Source organism: Terrapene carolina, unplaced genomic scaffold, assembly GCF_002925995.2.
Source record: "Terrapene carolina triunguis isolate 2854851 unplaced genomic scaffold, T_m_triunguis-2.0 Scaffold23, whole genome shotgun sequence".
NCBI lineage: Eukaryota > Metazoa > Chordata > Testudines > Emydidae > Terrapene > Terrapene triunguis.
In genome coordinates, this window is record NW_020664374.1 from 11754001 (window position 1) to 11779357 (window position 25357).

The 25357-nt window shown below is 40.7% G+C and overlaps 1 protein-coding gene across 1 annotated transcript; it reads left to right on the plus strand.

Moving 5' to 3' along the window:
• Nucleotides 1-23442: 23442 nt before the first annotated feature.
• Nucleotides 23443-24081, plus strand: LOC113406195 (claudin-34-like). The gene has a single exon (XM_026649384.1). It carries the CDS (start codon nt 23443-23445, stop codon nt 24079-24081), a length of 639 nt encoding a protein of 212 aa, XP_026505169.1.
• The last annotated feature ends 1276 nt before the right edge of the window (nt 24082-25357 follow it).

Sequence of the window (25357 nt, forward strand, 5' to 3'; positions counted from 1 at the left end):
ATCTCTACGTTAAGATATAGCTTTTAAGGGCAAAGGGAAATCTTAGCTTCATGTATTTAAATTATATAAATTATATAAAGAAAGCCCTTTATCTTTGTGTTTCGATAACAAACAGATTCTGCAACAAGGAGCTACTTTTAAGGCTGACGTGGATACCAGTCTGTAGCAAACTCTTTGAACAGAATGAGAGAAAATCAACTCTTTACACTATTCCTGCAATTTTAATATTGACAAAAGGTTCTTTGTCTATTATCAGAATCCTCCTTTTTCAGTGCTTCTCTTGATCACTTTTTCCTGATCAGTGAACTGCTTGCATTGCAGGGACTTGGCACAAAAACTTCTCTAAACCAAGCCCTTCGCAGACAGCTATAAATGTTAAAAGGACCATTTTGCCTATTATACGCTCTTAATTCATGTATCCTGGGCCAGATCGTCAATTGGTATAAATCAACTCCATCAAAATCAAATGGAGCTACTGATTTAGACTACCTGATGATCTGGCCTTAATTTCTTCTTACAGTTTACAAAACTTAGACTTCTAATGAAATCCCACAAATATTTGCTGCTATGTTAATTGATACTAGGACCAGTGAGTTTTCTCTTTGGACCCATTCTTTTACCATAAGAAACCCTAAGCTAAATAATTCCCAAATAAATTATGTTTAGCTTTAGTCAAGTAGTGTGCATTGTTTTAGCTGTGACTTTTTAAAAATTTTTACATATTGTGGTTACTCTGATGTGTATGTGAAATGTGACTGTGAATAATAATATAATTTCATTATGTGTGTACAGTACTTTGATTTAGATCTTTCTTAAAAAGATAGCAATACTGAAAGTGCTATATATATTGTCGTTTTCACAAAGCAGTATATATATTCACCATGTCCCACTTTCTTCTTTTTAAATTGTGCTCAAAAGCTCTGTTAGTTGGGACCAGAAGATGGCTGTCTCCCAATGTTATATGTAAATCTGTAAATAGATATATTGTTGCTTTAAAAAAATTCTGGTGCTAATATTTTGCCTTTGGCATCATTAGGTGATGGCTGCTACTTCACCTTATGTCATCTCTCTATTTTAGATCTCTTTGTATAGTGAAAGATTTCTGTCAGGTTTTTCCAGTTGTTTGGATTTTGCAACCCAGAGTGAAAATGTGTACAGTTTTCTTGCTTGACACTTAACATTTACCTACTGACAAATCGTACTGCTTCACTTTGAGGAAATAAACTGTATATTTCAGTGTACTGAGTTATCATTAATTTTATGCGGTCAAAATATCAAGACGCCTACTCTTTCATTGGATACTCATGTCCACTTTGCTATCTCTCATATAAGATAAAGCACATAGGGTAGCAGACTAATTACCTGCTGGTCTAAAATCAGAATCCATTTTTTGTTAAACTATTTTAAATTTAGATTAATTGATCAGTCTCGAGTCCCACATCTAGAACAGAAGGAGTACATAGTTGTGGCATTCTGTGTAAAGATAGAGATCAATAGGAAAGGTTAGGAAGAAGTGGGGCTGAATGGTTTTCATCCCTTGTCTGACTGATCCTTCTTGCGTATGCTTTTTTTTGGTTTCCACTTTCCTCTTTCTTCTATACTATACTAATAATAATAAACATTCTGAAGGAAGTACAGAGAGGAAGATACAAGATTTTTCTATTTAATCAACATGGGCAACTGAGTTGAATTGGTTGACCTTTAAAATACTGTATCATATACAAATGTCAAAGAGGTTAAATTAATAAATAAATTAACTTGATTTGTAGTTAGTGGACTACAAAAAGCAGGTATTGGTAGCCCTTTCGTGAGCTCTGATTGCCCTTGTAATCCTCAATGGGAAAATTTATGCAGGATATTGAAATTAAGTAGAGAGAAGTTGGTTTTTTTGTTGGGAGCTTTTTCCCCTACTGAACACTGCTGTCTTACTGTACATCCTTCTTTTTTCTCTTAGTGTTGATCTCCTGCTCTTTTTTTCTCCTTTTTGTAAGGCTCAGGCTGGCAGCTACAGAAGAGTTGTCCCTGCAGAAATGTGCTCTCTTTGAAACTTCTGCTGCCCACTGAAATTGCCTAGGATCTTGTTCTAGCGTTGACTTTCTGGTTTAGGTAGCTGAGCACACCAGAGTTCAGAGAAACTTCCTGGTATCACTGTGTCCCCTTCTGACTAATCAGTAGCTATTGACTATTTCTTACATACTTCTGTCATTGTTTCCAATTTTATACCTGCTTCTGTGCTTCTCATTACCAATGTGGCATGACTGGCAATTCATAGCTGTCAGGGCCTCATAATCTGGTTCAGTAAACTACTGCCTGTGGTTTTGCAGAGCTCAGTCATTTATTAGTAGGGCCCTACCAAATACCGAACACTGGTCTCCCCTGTGAAATCTGTATAGCATAGGGTAAAAGCACACAAAAGACCAGATTTCACAGAAGTCCTATTTATCACTGAAGAAGTGCTTGGAACTGAAGTAACTGAGAGAGTCTCAGACTGTGAGCTCTTTAGGGCATAAATTGTGTCCCACTTCATATTGTTGGACAGCGCCTATCACACTGTGAGCACTATTATGGTAAGAATAATAACGTAGCTGAAAGTATTGTACTATGCTGATGATAGAATTGGCATCGTGGTCGACTTAGCCATCCCTATTCATCTTTCTAGGTCACAATCTATTATTTAACCAAGCACAATGCTCCATGAAACATGAAACAGGTTTAAAATGCCCTGTGGGTACAGAGACCTATTTGCCCTCTCTACTGTTTTTATGTTAGGCTATCCCCGCTAAGGCTTGACAAAATTTCTAACAATAAAATATATCCTAGTTGAAGGACATGAGCTTAATTATAATATAAGTGTGAAAAAATAGTGTGAAGCAATGAGTCCAATTTAATGCAAGTACCACATAACTACTACAGGTCTGTCGCATCTTAGGCGCATTTAACATGCGCCATTTCAGCTTTATGCGGTCGGCAAAAACAAAAACAAAAAAAGAGAAAATTAACAATTTAAATACTGTTTCTGTAGTGCGGGCGATTCCGCCCACCATTACTCTTAGTGTAATTTTGACTATACGCGATTCTCGCTTTAGGCGCTGACTGCGGAACGTAACCCCAGTGTAAGATGAGACAGACCTGTATTTTTCCAGACCTTAGTTTAATTAATTATAGGCCGAATTGGTAACATCACCTGTTATTGAGGTTGCCTAACTCTTTCCACTGTAAGACCCTGTTTTCAGTTGCTTATCACTTTTTGTCAAACTTTAACCATTTGACTGAAATTTTCCATGCCAGATTTTTGACTCCGGATGATTTTTTATTTTGGAAATTTTCAGCCTAAACAGTTCTGCTCTTTCAAGGCTATGAAAAATACTTTTTGTCCATGTTAAAAACACTCTTGAGACCTTCCCTTGAGAAGTTCTAGAACCCCCATGCTTTGGAGCAGGGACTTAAAATGGGCAGGGGGCGGGCTTTTTGCCAAATCTTGTAAAAATCTGCCCAAATTTGGCTGAATTGTAAGGCTTAGAAAAATCTCAGTTCTTACATCCTCAGAAGAGGCTGACTAGAGCTTCACAGCTAAAATCTCCAACTATTCTGTCTTCACTGGACATGTTCCAGCCTGGGACTTTCCCTGCAATTGCAGTGCTGAGCTGCTGCCAGTGCTGGGCACCAGAACTGAGAGCAGGGATGCTGTCTCTCCAGTGCTTTCAATGCTCCACCTTCTCTCACCCAGGCGGCCTGGAGGAGGAAGCTGCCTGATTTGAATGAAGAGACAAGAACTGAACCGAGAGGGACAAGGAGTTAATTGAGACAAGGAACCTGTGCGGGAAACACATGACAAGGTCTGGATGTTGTGGAGGGAAAGGAAAGTGGGACTGGGAGTTGTAGAGGAAGAAGACTGGGACGTGGAGTCATGGATTTTAAGGTTGAAAGGGATCATTAAGTGGATCATCTAGTCAGACCTTAGCGGAGGGAGACTGGAACTGAGAACCAATGGGGATCAAGAGTTTGGGGAATTCCTTCTGTTCACTAAATATGTAAGAGATATTATCTTCCTATTTTATTAAACACCTGTAGTTCAGTCGTACCTTTAGGCCTCAACCAGGTTACCTACTATAACTGTCTTATGTTTATGTTCACTAGTTGCAAGGTTGCTGTGGGGAATGATTGATTAAGTTAAAGCATTTACGTAACTGGTGGAAGTTTTGCACATTCATCCTTGGAAAGGTCAAACTCTAAACTCAAAGGAAGTTGATCTGAATCCTCATGTTTATACAGCACACCAAAAGAGGCACATGAGTAATATTATCTGCCGTCATGAGACCTGAACTAAGGTGCTTTGATACGAGCCAGGTTCAGGAAGGCTCCTGTGGTTCTATTAAAATATATGTTCGTATATTTTCATGGAGATGCTGTCTCACTCATGTACACTGAAGGAGTTTTGTCTTAGTGGGCCACAAGCTGTTCACAGCAAATTAGCCGTAAAAACAGGTAGCCTATATATTACTAGACACCAGCACTTCTGTGATAGCCTCGTATCTCCGGGAGTATTGCAGGACAAAGGACCTTATGTACGCTGAGAGAGCTTTACAAATATATTATAACTTTCCTGCACAGAAGGAGTTAAGAGCCAACAACTGATGGAAATCAACAAAAACTGCATTACACAAGACATTGCTTTGCGCTCTATAGCTGCCTTCACTTTAAAGCCTTCCTTTCTAGCTTATGTATTAGGTTTAGCATGGCTTTTTTCTTGTTGTTGTAACACTTAGCATTACAGTACTGCGGTTGGAACAAACTGCTGTAGATTACAGGAAAAAGCCATGGGCGATAGTTTTATTTAGTTTGGGTGTACAGACACAATTCAAAGAAGGTGGTTCATAACCACTCCCAAAGCTACTGTGACAGGAACCCTGGATACAAAGGAAAATCAAATATGCTGAGAGGGGCTAAATGGTGCCATGCAAGCACCAAAGGTCAAATTCATAGTCCTTGGTCGTCTTCAGCCAGTAGAGCAGTGATATGGGACCTCAGGAGTGGGGAAAACTGAGAAAGGATCCTCAAGACTCCATGAAGGAGATGCTTTATAGACCTACTGGAGAGAAAATAATTTAACGTCTCCCTTGTGCTTCTCAGCTCTATCTCCCCATCTCCATATGTGCACAATACATGAAGAAACTACAGTACCTCATATTTAACTTTTCCTTTGGAAAATCATGATACTTCATTGTGCTTTATGAGTAAGGCAGCCTTGCAAAATTCTGCTCAACTACTTTCCTGGGATGGGTTGTTTTTTTGGGGTGGGGGGGAGGGGAAGATAGAGGGAAATAAAATGCAACCAATTTTCTCATTATAATTGTTGACAGGATAAAAAGGTGAGTAGATTTTTCTTTATGGGATAGTATATTTTCATAACTTTGCAAAGCTGGAGTTGCAAATACAGTGGCATTCAGAAGCTATGTGTAGTTTGAGCATACATGTAAAGGTGTGTTGATAACCAAAACAGGTGTGGGTGTATTGTTAGTTATCCTTTGAGAGATATGGGTAAGGTAGTCATAAAGTGATTTGGATCGCTTAGTAAGCTGTGCCCCTTTAAATAAAGTGCTTTAATAGAGCCAAATGCAAACTTATACATCTAGGAACAAAGAATGACGGCTATACCTACAGAATGGGGGAGTGTATTCTGGAAAAGCAGTTACTTTGAAAAGGATTTAGGGGTTTGAGGGTATAAGAAACTCAGCATGAGATCCCAGGGAAATGTTGTAGCAAAAAGGGCTAATGCAGTCATTGGATGTAAACGGAGCAATGAGTAGGGAGATGATTTTCTCTCTGTGTGCAGCATTGGTGAGACCGATACTGGAATACTGCATCCAGTTCTGGTGTCCATAGTTTTAAAAGGATGTTGAAAATTGGAGAGGGTGCATAAAAGAGCCACAAAAATGATTTGAGGGCTGGAGAAAATGCCCTACAGTGAAAGACTTAATAAGCTCAGTCTGTTTAGCGTATTAAAAATGAGAGGTGACTTCATTACAGACTATAAGTACCTTCCTGGGGATAAAATGCTGGTTACTAAAGGGCTGTTTAGCAGAGAAGAGGTATAACAAGAGCCAGTGGCTGGAAGCTTGAAGCCAGACATTCACATTTGAAATTAGGAACACATTTTTAATAGTGAGGGTGATTAACCATTGGAACAAACTGCCAAGGGAAGTGATGGATTCTCCATCTCTTGGTGCCTTCAAGACTGGAGGTCTTTCTGGAAGGTTTGCTTAGCCAAACACACAAACAGGTTATTGGGCTCAATAAGTGGGTGAAAGGGTCTGTGATATCTAGTTTGAGTTCCTGAATATAATGATCTCTTCTGGGCTTATTCTATGAATCTCTTTTTGCTCTGAATCTATTATGCAAAATACATCTGTGTACCATTTAGGTTGGCATTTCAGTCCACAGCAGCCAGGAAATTCACAGTTCACGTTTCTGAGGCCATTATGTCTCAATTATGACTCATTTCACAGTCACATAACAAGGTGCAATTGTGTGACCTCTTTGGTAAATATTTACCATTGCCAACAGTTTTCTAATTTTACCTCCTGCTCCTGTCATAAAAGGAGTGCTAGAAGGAAAGTCAAAGTGACTTGTATAGAGCAACAGGTAAGACAAGCATATGGGGAAATAACAGCTGGCACATCTTTATGAAGACACAAGTTTGATTCAAGTCTTGGAATTCAGGACAAGACTAGCTTTCCCAAAACAGCCTTACACAGTTTGAAACAGATGTTGGAACTTGAGGAGAGGTGTTCCCCCAACTCTAACTCTCTCAACCTACACAACTGTAATCCAGGATTTGTGTGCAATTTTGTTTCCAAGAAAGCCTTAGCCTAGCGGCTATGTTTAATTATGTTTCTCCCACCTGTTGCTGTAAAAATACCTTTTGCAACGCTGACTCTCCTTCAGATGTTCCGTTAATGCCATACTTAGCCATCCAGCAAGTACCGCTGTACAGTAACAAAGAACTAATCTCACCTTCCCAGGATCTACAGTGTTACCTTCCAACCACTGAGTCAGCCTTGATGGTCTTTCTAAATTGTGTGTGTTTTGCATTTTAGCATACGTAGGGCTAGAGAATTGCTGGCATTTCTCTTCCATTAAATTATGATTTAGAATGATTTCAATGGTTTTATAGTTCATGAGAATAATTTTTGGATTGCAGATTCTGCATAATCCATTTCATCTTTATAATATTTTAAGTTTCTCCTTAGAAAAAATATTTCCTATTGAACAGATTTAGACAGGATAGAGATCAGTTGAAATATTGTGATCTGTCGATGTCCACTGGTTTTCCAAACTGATCTGCTAGTGACCAACTGCCATAACCCAGAGGTCACACAGGTTTCTTACTAGGAAGGCACTTTAACATTGTCCTGTGTTCTGATTGTGAGATTGCTTTGTAAATGGTTTAAAGCTTTTGAAAATAATGGTGTTTTCTATTGATTCCTTTACTCCATTCTCTTTGATAGGAATATATGCTATTTAATTTTCCCACAACTGCTCTTGGCTGAGAATGACAAGCCTTAAGTCAGTGCCCAGGAGATGGAAAAATACAAGAAAAACACATCCAGAATGACTACCGAGATAGCATTTGTTGATATCAACTCACATAGTGGGTTCTAAGATAGCTGTAGTAGAAATCCATAAGTCTTCAGGAAATATATGTGTTGAATTTTCTAATGACCTGCTTATTGCTTTCTGGGAATAATAACGGAACTACCAAAAAGTATATGCGGTCTTAAAAGGGCTGCTGCTTCTTATTTATTTATTTATTTATTTGGTCTGGATTTCCTCAGTTCCATTCTTTGAAAATAACCAATTTCTTGTTGAGCAAACCATTTATTAGTTTTTAGTCAGCTGATGTGAAGAAAAGGCTTTCTTTGACTTTTCATTTTTTGGTTTATCATATGGACTTATATGCTCGCATTTCCTGTTGTGATCAGATGGAACATGCCCAAACTTTTTTTAGGAGTGTTTGGTGCAGACACTATCTGTGCATAATCTCTGTGAGCCAAAGAGCTGATGACTGAGAATAAAGAAAGGAACACTGATCTGGACACCATGTTTATGATGCAGCAAATAGCTCAGTCTGCTGACTATTGAAATTCTTTTAGGCTACTCATTGTCTATCTTGGAAAGTTTTATTCCGGTATGACACCACTTGAATGTGTATATATAGAAAGAGAACGAGAGAGGGAAAAGCCTGAAGCTTTTTATTTAGCCCTACATTTCTAGTTAGGCTCCTAAATATAAGTGATTGGACTTTCAGAGCTTCTGAACACCCACAGATCCGACTGAAGTCACCCAGGCTTGAACATTTAGTCCATAATGGAGGTATAAATATATTCTATGCTACAAAGCCAAAATCTCCGTCCTGAGCTCAGCCCCCAGGATAACACACATGGCCTTGGGGTCTTTGGGGAGCCCTTCTGAGAAATTAGATTATGCAGTAGAAGGCTAATTCCCCACGGAATAGAGCTAGAAACCTTTTTTAATGAAAGCTTGCAATTTGCCTTTTAATGAAAGGCCAGATTTGTGAAGAAGGAACTTGTGCAAGCTCCCAGGAGCCCCTTCCAGCTTCTTGGTAATACCAATCTCCCACGATCCCCAGCCAGGGCTGAGGACAGGAGACAGATCTGCTTGGGAAGAGGGCAGCAAACATCTTGATATCTCTGACACAGTCAGTGGCCTAGGGGATTTGGGAAGTGGCACCAGCAGAGTGATATTCCAAACATAAAATATTCATGTTAGGCAATACATGTTTGAAGGGGAGAGAGTCTGGATATAACCTGATTATGAGGCCTCCGGAATTCAATTATCTACTATTCACCTAGCCTCCCATTACTAGTACAGCACAGTATGTAATGCCACTCAATGGTATATTATGTACTTACGGCAAGAGGTGTGCATAGTGTGTGCATTTGTATAAGTGATTTTCACCTATATTCATAGCAAAATATATTCAAAGTAAAAATCTTTTTGGAGTGTGCTAGGTGGCTAGATATTTTGGATATTGGAAGGATGGAATATCAAGAATCATGTGCCTCTTCCAGGTCTTTGGGGCATGTAAAATATCTACAGCAAAATCCAAGGGTATCTAAAACAAAGCCAATAGCAACAACAAAAGCACCAGTGAAAAAGAGGGCCAGACCCTCAGCTAGTACACATGGACAGAGCTCTTTTGCCATCCGTGTAGCTTGGGCCCATTTACACTAGTTGAGAATCTGGCCCAGAGCTTTTGCTATGTATCCATTCTTTCATATTATTGAATCAACCACTCCACTGCATCCTAATGAGATTTCCATCATCCTGTCCAACTGAGCAATCAGTTTCCTTTAAGAAGGACTCCTTTAAGAACCACTGCCTTGGCTATGAATGGACTGAATGTGGTTTGAAATATGTTGAGATTTTATAGGTTTCCCATTTGGAACCCAGTGTAACTGGAGACGATTTTAGCCACAGCTGCCTTTCTTCATGGGCTGTGCAAAAACTACCTTGCAGCATTTTGACTGTACTTCAGCATTCCAAAGCATTGGGACTCACTGAGGAAAATGAGTCAGAGGGATAAACTCACTAGGAGAAAAAGTCAAGCTTTGTTTAGCAACCACTTCCAGTTCTCACCACATCATGCAAGCATTACATGCATAGGCTCAGGGACAGAGGGATTGCCAGACAGGATCAGACCAGTGATCCATCTAGTCCAGTATCCTGTCTCTAATAGTGGTGAACAGTAGATGTTTCAGAGGACGATACCAAACCTCTCCAGCTGGAAGTTATGGGGTAACCTGCTCACCTGGAAAGTTTCTTCCAACTCCCATTTAGAGGTCAGCATATGCTCGGAAGAATTAGTTTTTCTCTTCTAAGTATTCTTGGTTTTTTAAAAAAATCTTTACTATTGTAACAACTCTGGCAGTTATCCATATAAATACCCAATCCTTTGTTTCAATCTTCCTATGCTCTTGATCTCAATGACATCTTGTGGCAATGAGTTCCACAGCTAAATATGCACTGTGTGAAGTCCCTTTATAGCAGAGTGAATATTTAGTTGTCACAGCCCTTGCTTGGCCACCCAGCAGAGTAAGAGGGTGTAAGTGTCAGCTACTGACTCTTGCTGTGATAGCTGGAAGAGGGGCTACTCGCCCAATATTTCCTGCTGCAAACAAACAGGCAGAGTGGTGACATGGCTGCACCTGCACCCTTCAACTCACTGTCCACACTAGCTGCCCAGGTGCACAGGGACCAATGAGCTTCTCCATGGAAGGAGGTGAAGTCACTTACTCTCTTCCTCCCAGAGGAGCAGGGAGGGACTTGTGCCTGAGTCCCCATTTGTTCTCTGGTCCATTCATGGGGCTGTGCAGCTACAAACTACTGCTTGCTCGCTCAGGGCCAACTGTAAAGTCATTGTCCAGCGCTGTGGCTTAATTTCAGCCTGTTTTTCCACTTGGCAAACGTAGTGAAAATTCATTTACAGCAAATATTTCCAGTTCCAGGCTATTGAACATATACTGTGAACCACAGAACATACAGGGCCTGATCCCAAGCTCTTTGAAGTCAGTGAAAAGATTCCCACTAACTTCAATGGGCTTTGGATCGGGCCCATAGAGAGGAGAAATTTTATTTCCTGGCTGGGAAGTTAGTAATTGTTTAGACACAATGAACAAATAATTTGGAGATGTGAGAAGGGAGGGTGGGGAAGAGGCAGGCAGAAAATTTCCCTAGTTTCCATCCCCTCCTTAATAATTTGTGCATTTACATGATAACAGAGGCAGTGTGACTATACAAAGCATAATAACATGCTAATGAGACGCTGTAGGCAATTTTCATATCCCAGTTACTTGGCCACATTACATTACCCCTTAAGACAGAAACGGCTCAGCCTATGCAATGGGTTACATTATCACACGCATCACAGGAAAGCTCCACAGAAGTCTAGCTGAAATAGAATGCCATTGTGCTGCAGTAGCAGTTGACAGACATATCAGAATCTCACTTTTATGCATGTTTTCATCTTTAAAATGTTGCAGTGGTTTTTTGCCAGTGGTAAGCAGCCAAAGAGGACTGAAACAGATACCTTGTCTAAGTGTGCCATTGACGGAAGCTACAGCTGCGTGGCCAAAAATTCCAGATAACTCAATCAAGGATAACTCCTGAGTGATGACACATCCTGGCAGCAGTAATGAGGGAAGGGGATCAGAGGAGCGCTCTTAGAGAGTGTCTCAAAGTTTTCTGAGTGTGATCAGCTCACCTAATCCAAGGCTCATAGAAGCCCTCCTATTCCAGAGTGTGGCAGGCCAGAGACAATGGGTTTGCTACTACATAGGAATGACCACTGTCACAGTTCAGGGCAACTGCACCTGTATTCCCACCTCGTAGTCTACCAAGAGCACCCACTGCAGGCTTCCGGCTCCTAAACTATCACCTTTCTTCCATAGAAACCACTTCTTTCTTCCTCCTGACTGGAATTTTTCAGCCTGCACAGTTCCCTGCCTATACCGTGATATCCCCAGCAAGCCAGACTCTGCTTTGCTTTCTCTCCAGAGACTATGAACAGTATAATAACCCGTAGTTATAAATTATCATACAGCTCTTTATAATTGAGCATATTGATTCTTAAACTGCAAGCATTACAGAGAAAAACAATACCCCTCCCCCGCATGTGCATGCTAAAAAGCTTACCAGAAGTCTCCCCAACTCCTACCGCGGGGTCTCATATATGTCAGTCCTTCAAAACTCCCCAACTGGTTTTCCTGATGGTTACAAGTTCATAACTGTCTCAGAAACAGAACAACCATGAATACTTTAGCCTTTCCTTTATATAATTTTGGCCTTTGATCTTGTTCTCATATAACAGGCGATTAGCAGACAATGGCTTATGCCTCAGGCCATCATTTCAAAAGGCTGGGTATTTACATAACTGGAGGTGGGGAATTTGCATTCACATCCCCCTAGATATTCCCCAGGAAAATCACTTCACACACTGACACAGACCCAGACGAGTGGGGTACAGGAGTCTGGTAGAGGGCAAATATACTGGTCACTGGATGAGTAGTTTTCTGTTCCTTGAGTGACCAGAGCAGGGGCTGCACTAGAGGAATCAGGAACCTGCTAGAACCAGTTAAGGCAGGCAGGCTAATTAGGACACCTGGAGTCAATTAAGAAGAAGCTGCTAGAATCAATTAAGGCAGGCTAATCAGGGCACCTGAGCTTTAAAAAGGAGTTCACTTCAGTTTGTGGTGTGAGTGTGAGGAGCTGGGAGCAAGAGGAGCTGAGAGTGAGAGGGTGTGCTGCTGGAGGACTGAGGAGCACAAGCGTTATCAGACACCAGGAGGAAGGTCTTGTGGTGAGACTAAGGAAGGTGTTTGGAGGAGGCCATGGGGAAGTAGCCCAGGGAGTTGTAGCTGTCATGCAGCTGTTACAGGAGGCACTATAGACAGCTGCAGTCCACAGGGCCCTGGGCTGGAACCTGGAGTAGAGGGTGGGCCCGGGTTCCCCCCAAACCTCCCAATTGACCTGGACTGTGGGTTCTTCCAGAGGGGAAGGTTTCTGGGCTGTTCCCCAACCCACATGGTGAATCTCTGAGGCAAGAAAATCCGCCAATAAGCGCAGGACCCACCAAGATAGAGGAGGAACTTTGTCACAACACTTATTGTTCCAAAAGTCCATTCCTGTCTGGCACATTGTTCAATAGAGTCCTTTGAACCCCCAGGTCTTGCACATCTCCCCCTTTGAGAGGTGACATACAACCCCAGCCCTCAATGGTACATAAACCATTCATTTAATACAATGGACTCTAATGACAATTAAACATAATTAAAAAAGATCTCTGCAATGAAATTGCTGAAAATTGCATAGCTGTCACAACCACTGATCCTTGGGAATCTCCAAGAATCCAGTCCTGTTCTCCTCATGGGGAGAGGCATTGGTGCTTCATTTATAGGCGGGGCATTTAGACCTTACCCACAAATGCATTGTCCCATGTGCCACACCATTCTTGGGCACAGGAAGGGAAATCCATTTCCTAGCTGCCACAACCTACTGCCCAAATTTGTGGTCCTGTGAATCAATAGATCTGTAATAATGTCCAAGGGCTGTCGCCAGGCTCCAACCATAACAACAAATCTCAGCCCATCCAAAAACATACCTAACCTCGCAACATCCTGATACACGATCATAAAGCCAGCAACCGAATGTGCCTGCGCAACAAAATGACAAAATCCACAACCCTGCTATCCCCGGCCAAAGAAAGAGTCTCAATCTGGAGCAGCCACAACAGAGAGGGAAAGTTCCTGTACCCCCACTCAGGGAACCCTACCATGTTACCTACAGAACAAATCCGTGAAACTATCCATCCCAGAGAAGATAACAGGGGATGTAAGGTGATGCAGGGGGAAACAGGAAAAGGATTTTCTTTCTCCTAGCAGAGCCCTTTATTGCAAGCAATAGCCAATTACAGCACTTATTACATGGGATAGAAATTGTTCTTTGTAAGAGCCTGTAGAACATAACAAAAAATTACTGTGGGCTCCAGCCAGAAGGAAATGCAAGGAAGGTGAGGACGCCTACCAGGAAATCAGAGCTATTTTTTTCACTCATGGAAAAACCAGGAAGAAATTAAAAACCAAGAAGAAAGAAAGAAAAATGGATTTCAAGATAGCAAGTTCGGAGCAGTTCTCCTTATTGAAATGTTAATGTGTTAGCCGTCTTACTCAGATATGGAGTCAAAACAATTCCAGGCAAAAAGAGAACACAACAGCTCAGATTTGTTTCTCCAAATGGCAAACCAAATAATGTAGTTCACATCTTGCTTTGGGAGCCATTCCTGCATTCCTCCTCACCACCACGACATAACTGTGAATTTTAGGTGCACAAGAAATGTGATAGCAAGACTTTAACAGGAGAAAAAAGTTATGACACCATCTCTCTAAGTTTTCAAATTCTATGAGCTGTGTTCTTCAGGACCTCACACTAGAGGGTCAGAATGGTTCCTCCTGGTCTTAAACTCACCTAATCACTGTGACGATGTCTCTGAAGTATTACTTGACAGAAAACTGAATTTAAAATGTGCGTTTAAATATTTTGACAAAAGTTTTAGTGCAACTAAAATTATATGGTAAAATGTACATCATATGTTATAGCGTGTTAATGATTAACTGCCTCATTATATCTCTGTTGACTTAGTGGGAGTCTGAAAAGAACTGTGAGGTACCTATTCCATAGTTCAAAAAAATCAGACCATTCCACCTAGGTGCGTTTTTTCCAGCTCTCTGCATTCTGTGTCCAGAACTCTGTTTCATGCAACTGACTCGTCTGTGGTTCAGGCCGCTCACAGACCCACAAAAGTAAGATTCTCTTTTTTTGTACTACTTATTTTATGAAGGTCTGATAGAGAAAGGATGGGGGGAGATATGAGTATTTCTTTGCTTCCTTAAAGTTTGCTTTCCCAACTGGGAACTGAAGAACTAAGTTTTCAGCCATTAAATCATAGGGATATTGCTAAGAATTATCTAATTACTATCCTGCCGTTTTTGAAACTTACTTTTTGTTGGAAGATTTGAATCAAGCAAAGGATTTGGTTAGTAAGCTACACCCTAAATGCTGCAATAAAACTGCATGGAGGCAATAAAACTGCACTAAGATAGGATTTGAACATCCATTGCAAAACACAACCAAATGCTAAAAATATCAACAAATGAAAACGTTTGCTAAAAATGAAATGAAACGAAGCTGGTAAAATGAGTTCTTGTGTTAATGCGGGAAGGCAAACTCATTCCATATCACTGTATTATGTGGATTTTATAGGGATGAGTTTATAATGGATTTTCTCTTCAAGGTGTTTAAAAATTACACTAGATTTCCAATAGCAAAAACCTTTTAACAAGGAAGGAGGCTACTAATAGACCTCCTGGGGTCTCTTCCAACCCTAGTCGTCTATGATTCTATAATAGGGAAAACCATACTACACTTTACTGGTTTACTGGTTTATTAGTCATCATTTGTAGAATTTCATTTATATTGAGTCATGTTTATCACTTGCATGGAGGCAAGAGTTCCCGCCTGATCATCCTTTTGAGGATGTAGTCCTCCCTCCCACCTTGTGATTGTCCTGAGATCCAGAGGGAAATTCTCTGAGTCTTTGTATCCCTGCAGCAGGTGTGGGTTGTTGAGCAAGGGTGCGGGGCTGCCACACACCCGTCTCCCATGGCAGCACTGCTTCATTATCTTTAGCACAAAGATTGAATGAATTGTTCTCTGTTGTTGTTGAAAGTCACGAGGGGTGGGAGGATGGGGGCAGTGAGGGAGGCACTTGCTGTTAAGGTTTGCTGGAGTGGAGGATGAATTCAAAATCCCTCTCCCAAATTTCAAGTCATCTCACCCCTGTGTAAGAAGAGTGGGTGGGGAAAAGTAACACCCCCAAAATACTAACTGCTTTCAGGTTGCCAAAAATCCAAACCATCTTCTGCACTTTAATGGGTGCCAAAAGTCTGAATGATCCCCTGCCCTGCTACCAAAACTTCCAGTGTCCTTGCTGCCACATAATTTAAGTGTTATATGCCACACGAGGCCTTGGGTGTGATTTGGAGTCTCCTCGTTGGGGCTCTGTTTTGCTGAAAAAAATCCATGGCTTTCTGGGATACCCAAGATACAATTGTGCCTTGAATCTGCCAACCTGAGGAATAAGGGACCTGGAATGGCAGCTGAACTGCAGGAGTGTGTGTGTCCATGTCTGATTTCCTCCTTGCCATAGATGGTAACTGGGTGGGGTGGAATCTGTGGTGCCTTTCTGGGAAAGGCCTGAAACCCCGTAAGTCTGACTTCAGGTTTATGAAGGAAAAGAAGCAGCTTCTGTAGCTGCAGAAGCTTATGGTCAAAACTGGGTTGACTATTGCTGCAGGGAAGCCGAGAGCTGGACTAAAACTAAAATGAAGTGCAGCCCTGTCTTGGAGCACCCGGTGTCCCAAGAGTGATGGAAGTCTCTTATTCCTTCCCCTAAGAGGCTCCATGGACCATCCTCGGGCCAATGGGCACTAGATATTTTGTGCTCCTTCCTTCAGAGAGCAACTGAGGGGCTGCATTTCCTCCAGCAACTGGAAGCTGATCTCTTGTAGCCAACTTCTTTCCCCCAAATATTGTGGCTGTCTGGGTTCAGTGCACATGTCTGTGTAACGCCGACAGATCTCGGTCGTCTGCAGGTGGGATCAAACCTGGGACCTTAGTGCATGAGCCTCTACTGCCATAAGAGCCATATGGCTCTTAGCTAAGTCTGTAGAGCAGACTCATTAATCTCTCTCTAAGTGGTCTCGGTGCCACTAGATGGGACAGAGCACCACACCCAGAGGTATGTGGGTTATATCTGCACAGTCCCAGCCATGTGCAGGTTATCTAGGCCCTGCAGTTGGCTGCCTTAGCATAACCGTCCGACTCCTGGCCTCTTCCTGTGTCGCCCAGGCTAGGCAGGCCTTTGGGGTCCTGGGGTTCTTTCTGGAGGCTCCTGAAAGAATACCTGCTCAGTGTTACCAAGCAACCATTTTTCTGTCTCATTTTTTTCCCCAGCTGCCACACCTGGGATGTTGTCTGTGGGAGTTTCTTCGAAGAAGCTCCAAAAAAAGCCAGGGGCTACATAAGAGACCCTGGCAGAGCTGGGTGTGAAAATTCTCAACAGCACCTGCCTTTTCTACTCAAGGCAGTACTAACCATGCCACGTTGTTCCTGGCCACAGCGTTTCCTCATTCAAACACAAACAAAAACAAACAAAATAACCAACCCTAAAATAGAGGGATTTAGAGAGGAGAAAAGAAACCCGTCTTTTCAACCCCCTGAATGTAAATTAGGGGATCAACAAACCAGTGAATATGGAAATCCTGAGTTTTTGCTCATTCTATAACCAACCTAAATCTTTTTCTCAGGTTAAGAAATATTTTCATAAGGAACTTTCTCGCCCCCAAACTCCTGAAGCAGGTGCTCTGGCCACACTGACTGCAGAAAGTTTTTAAATGTTAACCAGAAAGAAAAGCAGTAATGGGCAGAGAAGTTACAATGTCCCATCACAGCATAATCCCAGAGCAGGGTGGAACATAGGTGTGATGGATTTGAAACTGCTCTATAATAATTTGTGACTATTATATGTTCTCTTTGTCTGGCTGTTGTAAGCAGGATGGGTGTATGAATACAACAGGTTAATTCAAGCAGGAAGGAGGACAATGGCTTCAGAGAAACACCCATTTACCCACACTGTAGGGTAAATGTCTAAGCCATTCTTTGTGAAGTTCCACCTCTGACACCCTGCTAAGCTCACTGGACAGTGTGTCAAGGGAGAGAGGGTCTCAGCTGGCAGCCACGGGGGGTATCCAAGCCGGGAAAACTGGAACAGAGAATTTTGGCTGGATTAAAAAGGCAGCCCCTCAAAAGAAGAGACTGTTGGGAAACATTCTGAGACCAAGACCTTCCAGAGAGCAGGGGTCTGGGGTATGTCTTTTGATACAATGGACATGAGTATAGACGCTTTATTGTTCTAAAGACCTCTGCTACACTTTGTCTTGTCCCTTCTGTTAAGATTAAACCACACCTTGTTTTAAGAAGGCTGTTGGGGGTCACTATTCACCACTGGCCACAAGCTCTGTGAGGGAAGAACCACAGATAACCAAACCCAGTTGGGGGCAAGCACAGTTGATCCACAAGGTGCTGTAGTCCAGGACCTGGTCTAAGAGTGGAAGAATCATTCCACCCCAGGGAATCACAGGAACAAAGCCTCATATCTGAGGTGTGTGCATTCAGAGAAGGGGTCAGAGCTGCAGGTAGCCCTGCATCCATGACAATAGGAACATAAGGATTTCCATACTGTATGTTCATCAAACTGCCCCTTGCAGAAACTGGAGATGAGTGAGAAGTTCTGTCAGCCACCTCCCAAAGAGCAGGATAATCAGGGACTTTTCCCATTGTAAGAAGATAGTAGAAGGAAGCAAGAGCCTGTTATATGGAGAGTCGTGTGCCAGAAGGGGCATACAGGTGGGATAAGGACAACTCACAAATGATTTAGAGAGTTTGAACTAAGCATTTGAACTTCAGGACCCAGAACTTTTTAAGATCCCCTACCCCCTAATAACAGCATTTAATGCACAAATAAAATAACAGTTTATATCAACCACTGTAAGATCTTTTTTGCTCCTTCTTCCTTCATTCACCTGCTGTTGTTCAAACCTGTTTGTCTGTGGGTAGATAGGAGGGTTTTTTTTAAACAGATTGGACAACCCACTTAATGAATGTAGAGTAGGGTGTTAAAGAGTTATTAGAAATAGCTCTCCACTATATGTAGCACTGATCTTAAAATGGAAACAGGTTTGCTGCTATTTATGTTTCACTGAGCTGAGAATGAGTAACACAGCCACAAGAGTTTGTCACTTAGTCCTTTGTGATCTGAAGGAATAAACAAAGTGACAAGAAAGACAACTTTCAATATATACCTAGTTTCAGAGTGCATTATGGAAGGGTTGCAGTTTTGTTTGTTCTCTACACTTGTAACTGTAGCACACACATGGCCATGACAGCAAATCTTACCTCTGTCAAAGAACAGAGGAGGTTTATTTCTTGAACAATTGCAGTATTATTAAAAGTGTCATTCTTAGGCACAAGTAATACAAGAAACTGTATGAAACTATACAGTGAAATGGCAGTTCATAGGGCAGTCTTCTTTCCCTCTCCCACAAGTTGCAAGACCAGAGTTGAAGGCATTTCACCGTAAGTCCAGATCTCTCATTCCATCACTTGTAACTGATGGGAGGAAAATCATGGCCCTCTAGGGCATGGGATGTAGTTTTGCTCACCTCATCTTCTCTAAGCCAATCATTACCAGGCAATGTTTTGACTAGAATAGGCAGTCGGACAGTAGGATTAACTGGGATTCTTTATTCAGGCAAACTCATTAAATATATCCTCTCCTATCATCTTGCTGTTGTCTTCTCTTTTTTCCATAGACTACTTTACAACTCTCCATCTAGTGCTTTCAAGTTTACATTTCGTATTTACTCACTCCTGCTCTATTTAGTTAGCGCTCGATGCAACATACTAATGAAATGATAATATCCCAGTGAAACAAAAAATGAAGGACTTAGTAAGAGAGAGGGTGACCAGGTGTCCCTATTTTATATTTGGGGCTTTCTTTTATATAGGCAACTATTACCCCCACCCCCGTCCTGGTTTTTCACACTTGCTATCTGGTCACCTTAGTAAGAGACAAAACAATAGTAAGGAACTATCAAATGAGTAGCAGCTGCTGGCCTACATAAACTTGATACTTCGTTTCACCACATTCCCTTCTCAGATTCTCCCTTCTCCTAAAGACTCCTTCTCTAAATCTAATCCTCAAAGAAACCATGACATCATACACTGGTAGCCACTAGCATTTCATATAATTCTGGAGGTGCCTGGTAGTGACTCCATAGTTAAGGTTGGAACTGGTCATTCTAGAAGTGGCCACAGGAAGGCCCACTTTGCCCCTCAGCAAGGCAGGGTTCAGCAGCAGGGAGGGCCCACAGTAGTTTCCCTAGCAGCTGGGTCAAATCTGTATGTGAGCAACTGGTGCACTTTTCTTCTGGCTCTTCCAGCATGGTGTTAGTGGGGCCCCAGTCAGCTGTGTGTTCTGGAGTTAAAACCTCCTATAGAGTCACGGAACATTTCATCCCTCTTTGAGCTATTGTTTCTATTGCAGACTCAGGTGAATGTTGCAGTATCTTTTTTTTATTTTTTGGTATTAAAAATACTTTTAAAAATACATAAACTGAGATTTGACCTCAGGAGCTGGTACCTTAGGCACAGTTCTATAGTGGGTATGCATTAATCTGGCCCTATACTCAGAGGAGCTTTTGTCTTGGTTTTAACAGGGAATTTCAAAGTTATTTATGTTGTATCATCATACTACATTTGGATAGTTTTACTACACTAAATCTATTAATTCCAGATATTGATAGAATCCCAGAAATCAGAGACTGACACAGTCCAGTAAGTCATCCAGTTCATCTTGATGCTAGTGTTGGATTGTTTCCTTACAGTATGTTTTGCTAGTACTTTATCCAGTCTAGATCTAAATGTGCACTGCAACTGAGCTTCCACTTTTTCCCCTTAGGTGTTTTAGGGGAATATCTGCAGAAGAACCAAAGATTTTAATTAAAATTAAAAATGGAACAGGAGTACTTGTGGCACCTTAGAGACTAACAAATTTATTTGAGCATAAGCTTTCGTGGGCTACAGCCCACTTCATCGGATGCATACGAAAGCTTATGCTCAAATAAATTTGTTAGTCTCTAAGGTGCCACAAGTACTCCTGTTCTTTTTGCGGATACAGACTAACACGGCTGCTACTCTGAAACCTGTAATTAAAAATGGCATTCCTTAGCTTCTTTCTGAAGGCCATATTCTTACTGAAAAGTAATAATGAATCCAGTTCTTCCTTGACGAAATAAGATGCATTCCCCATTGAAACCTATGAAAATAGTGTCTGGCTGCATCAGGTTGAATTTTGCCCATAATATGTAGCACCATTAGTTTGGGTCCTTGTGCCTGTGGCACACACAAGTATACAAGTTTGCATGCTGTTTATACACTGGTCTAACCAACTGTTCTGTCAGAATTTTGCTGTGTAATTTTGGAACATGATAGATAAATCCCAAACTGATATTAAGATTAATGCTATAAAGGTGTTGAATGTACTGTACAGCCAACAATACATTCCTTGGCATTTCATACACGTCAATGCATTTTGTCAGTTTGCTGAGTCATGGACTACCCAGTGAAATCTTAAAGCAAAATGCCCTCTGCAGGTCAATGATATTTTCACTCAATAAACTTTGCAAGTGTTTGATTAATGAAAAAAACCTCATGTTGCTTACCTGGATTTAAAGGCTCCCCAACCTGCAGGGAATGAAGAAAGCAACATTTTTGCTATCTGCAAAATTTTCTTTTCTGAGCATCCTAGAAACATGAAACCACATCTCTGCCATCCTCAAACAATCCAATGGGTCCCAATGCATTACTGTAAATCCCCCCTCCTTTTTTAATTTAAATTTCAAATAACATTTTTGCTACTTTCAATAAAATCAATCTTTAAAAAGGAAAGAGAGGTTGATTTGTAACTTTTCTTTCTTTCTTTCTGATTTTTAAAAAATTCCCTCTTGTCTCTTCTGAGCTAAGCTAAAATGTGGATTGGTTTGATTGGCAGTGGGAATAATAATCCAGGGGTTTAGTCTCATTTAATTCTACAAGAAAACAAACAGGTAAATCCAAGTGCATGAAGATGAGACTATGCTCTAATGAGTTCTGATATTTTGTGACACCGACTTGGTTGTGAAATTCGCCAGCTCTACCTGGTAGCAGTCAGCTGATGAACAGAGTAGTTATTTACCAGTGGTTTATAAATATAGAGTTTTGGGCTCTGCTCAAAGGGTGGGAGTTTCAAAAGTATTCCGCTTTGGCCTATCTTTGTTCCTACTGGCGTCAACTCACTTAAATAAGAGCGGAGGTAATTCAACAATGAAAATTTTATATGCAGTGCTCCCAGTGCTAGACAAATATAATAGCTGCACTTCGTAGATGTGAAACTAAGACAGAAAACATGCCATCTATAATTCCCCATGGGGACGTAATACCAGTGTGGTTATTAGCAGCTATTAATTACTGATTTCTATAAAAGAGATGATTAAATAATGTACCAGATTGAAGAGCCTTTATTAATGTAATGCATTTTGAGCAGATAAAAATATAGGTAGGTTTGCCAGAGTAATTCCCTCCCCACCCCCCAAAGAAACAATTGATTAAATATACATTTGCAATATGGAGATTGTCTTCTTCCCACAGGAAATGGACATTCTGGATTCTGTCTGAAATACAGAAGTGCAGTGGAAGCTGATATGATCAGACTGAAGAGTATGCTATATCTAGCTAGGGCCCCAAAACTGCCTTAGCTATCCTGTTTTCTCTGGCATTATCTTCAATGCTGAAGTAAGTATACAACATACCAGTATGTCAAGAAAGAATGCTTTTGTCCAGACCTACTATATATTATTGGATAAAGAGACTAACTATTGGATTTTTCTACCCAAGATTTCCAAAATGATCTTTGACAATTTATACCCTCAGCTAGATTATTTGTAAGGAACAGCAGCTAGCTAGATATGGCTTGGATATATTTGTGAAATTCTAAAAAGTTAAATATATAGAAAAGTTATGTGTGTTAGCATTCAAAACCCCTCACTGTAGATCTACCTATTGTTGTGAGAGAAAAATTTGGCCTAATATATTCTTTCTTGAATCAAGCCCCCAGTTTATAAACTAAATTTATCTGGACTATTATTAAAAGAGGGAAGAGATGGGAGAATGGATAGCTCATGCAATTTAAAGATGTATAGCGCCTGTCAGGTCTGCGTAATAAATTAAATTCAAGTCCAATAATCATTAGTGGCAATGAATCATTGCTATAGTTATTTGAAAGCCTATGTGAAACAGTTGGGGGTGTCAGCCCAGTTCTTAGTCAAAAAAATTTCTGCATGACAAAATCAATCAGCATGATTAATTTGCATGCTGTTGGTAAACTCAGCATATGAGCCAAGGACTGAAATATTCCACTACTATCCCATGGTGTCTGGAACTGAGGAAGCTGGGTGAGTTATAATGAGTCACCGTTTGTGAATCTAAGACACTAGAGAATGTTATTCCACTATGTAGGTGTGGAGAACAGAGAAAAGGATAGTATTCTACTCAGTCCCAAATCTACCCTCAATCCAAGAATAATGCTAAAACATTCTCAGTTTAATCATTATAAATGCTGACATTTACCTTCATCTTAATGGGGATGAATGGGGAAGTTGATGCTTACAGATCTCTCGTTTTCAGTCTGTCTATCGTTGATCCCTTCAGCTCAAAGTTGAGGTACAGTGGTGGAATGAAGAAGCTTGCAGGGCCATTGCCTGCATTCTGTGGGTAAACAGAGGATTTCAGACTCCAAGGCTGTAAGATATACTAGAATCACAATGTGCACCAATGGAGAAAATAACTTTGGGAAATACATGAAACTTACCTTTTGGTTTAGGAATGTAAAATAAATCGTATAATACTTGCCAATGGGGGACATTTCCTCCCCATCCCCAGTACAACAAAGTGAATTGAAAGAAAATCTTGATGTTATTCAGTTATAAACACTAATCTTCACAAATTCACCATGGTTAAGGAAAGGAGACTATGATACTTCCTCTGTATGTGTACTCTCTCATGTGTACGTACATACACACACAAACAAAGTAACTAATATGATCATGTTCATACTGATATATTGTGTTTTTTTTTCAGTGCCTCTGCAATTGTCTGTATGGCTAATATGCCCACAACAGAATTTTGACATTTGTTGAAGATCTCCAGACCATGACCTCCCTTGTCAGCACTTCTCACCTCCAACTAGCTGCTTTTGCTTTTGGTACAACAGGCTGGATCTTATGCACTGTTTCAATGGGACTTGTGGAATGGAGAGTATGGCATGTGGACAACACCACCATCATCTCTTCTGGCATTGCATGGGTGGGAGTATGGAAAGTTTGCTTCATCAGTTATCTCCACGTTTCCTCTGACCTTAAAGAACAGATCTGTCATAAAATGAATGACTATGAGACCTCCATCCCCAATGCAATTTTTGTTGCTCAGGGCCTCCTGCTAATTGCCATGGTCGTTGGTGCACTGGGAATGGCTTCCACTATATTTGCTCTGAGGAATATTTATATGGGAATACTTTACAAAACTCAGATCATCCGTTTTTTTCTAGTGGCTGGATTCTTGTACCTAGCTGCAGGTCTTTGTGTCTTAATTCCAGTGAGCTGGAATTTCTATTCTGTAGTGCACAACCAAACAATATCCTTTCCCCCTTCTTTCTACATGCCCTCCAGCCCAGTGGCTCAGGAAGTTGGTGCTGCTATTCCTGTTGGGATCATATCTGCCATCCTGCTGCTGCTGAGTGCGACTCTCTCTTTTTCTTACAGATTTCCTGTCACCCCAAATGCTGGGGTGTAATCCTGATAACAGAGACTTGAACTTTGGACCAGACAGGTGGAGCATAGTTAAAATATAAATATAATGACCCAGGAACTGCATGTTAAGGCCTTATCTGGATCTTATTCTAACTTACAGTGGCATTAATATTTGGGTATTCAAACCAGATGAATACCAGTAAAGGCCATGGTTAGTGGTTTGGACATAAAACAACTATCCTATTAATTGCCATACATTATCAAGGACTCACCGATGAGACGATTGGTTGATTCGTGCCACAGCTGCCGACTTCAAGCATTTGTTATCATCTGCATATATGGACTTTAGTCATGTATTAAAGTTTAGAAGAACAAGCTGTTTAATATGTTCAAGGAATTGATGTTGCCCCACTGAATTAGGTCCTTCCAATATTATGCACCTTGTGCAACTATATTTTCTAAATGTGAACTTGTCTTTTTTTGCTCCCAAGATATTTTTGTCCTGCATAGAAGACTTTCAGTGACATATCAAGAATTCCAGTACGTACTGTAGTCAAACTCAACTTGAATATCATTACAATTGTATTATGAGTCTCCATGTATTGTACTAAAGATGTCTTACTAGTTTCTCTTCTATCTGTAGGGTGCCCTCTGAAGTTGATTGTATTTGACCCTATATTTATTTGTATGTCCTTACTTTGCTTGCTGCAAGTCTTCACCTGGAGGTATGGTGTGTTATCAGTTCCTCATTTAAACAAAAGATCCAGAAAGTCTGCAAACATATGCTTCTTGATCAGAGACTGCACTAATTCAAAAAGGAATGTGAAAGAGGGAAACATCTTTGACCAGTGTCACTACTAGAATATTTCTTACATTGAAATCTGTTCTTTCTATCATCAGAAATCCATGCATGAAACTTTTGGTGGCAGCAACTGTTTTATATGTTAATTGGATTTTTTAAAATGTCCAAAGCACAGCAATAAACCAGAGAAGCCCACAAAAATCAGGGTTTCAGGGGAACAATTGAGCAGTAGTGGTAAGAGACCTTTTATTGAATAAAGTCCCATGAGGGGCCCTGAATTTTCAAATCTCTGTTATAAGAGTCCTAGGAATATAAATGAACATACATGAAGATTCATTGCTTTAATTACAATGTGTTTTCTAAAATACTCTTGTAAACGTTAACTATACAAGATGTAGAATGCCAACAAACCAGTTCTGGCTGGCAGTTATTATTTTTGGTAATTAGTTCTGCTGTTGCTTTTCATTCCTAATTTCTGAGGTTAAAAAAAATGAAAATTATGAAAGCAAAGCCAAAT

Bases quoted from the DNA above. Each gene is read 5' to 3' on its own strand.
- LOC113406195 (XM_026649384.1), top strand. From the start codon at position 23,443: ATGACCTCCCTTGTCAGCACTTCTCACCTCCAACTAGCTGCTTTTGCT.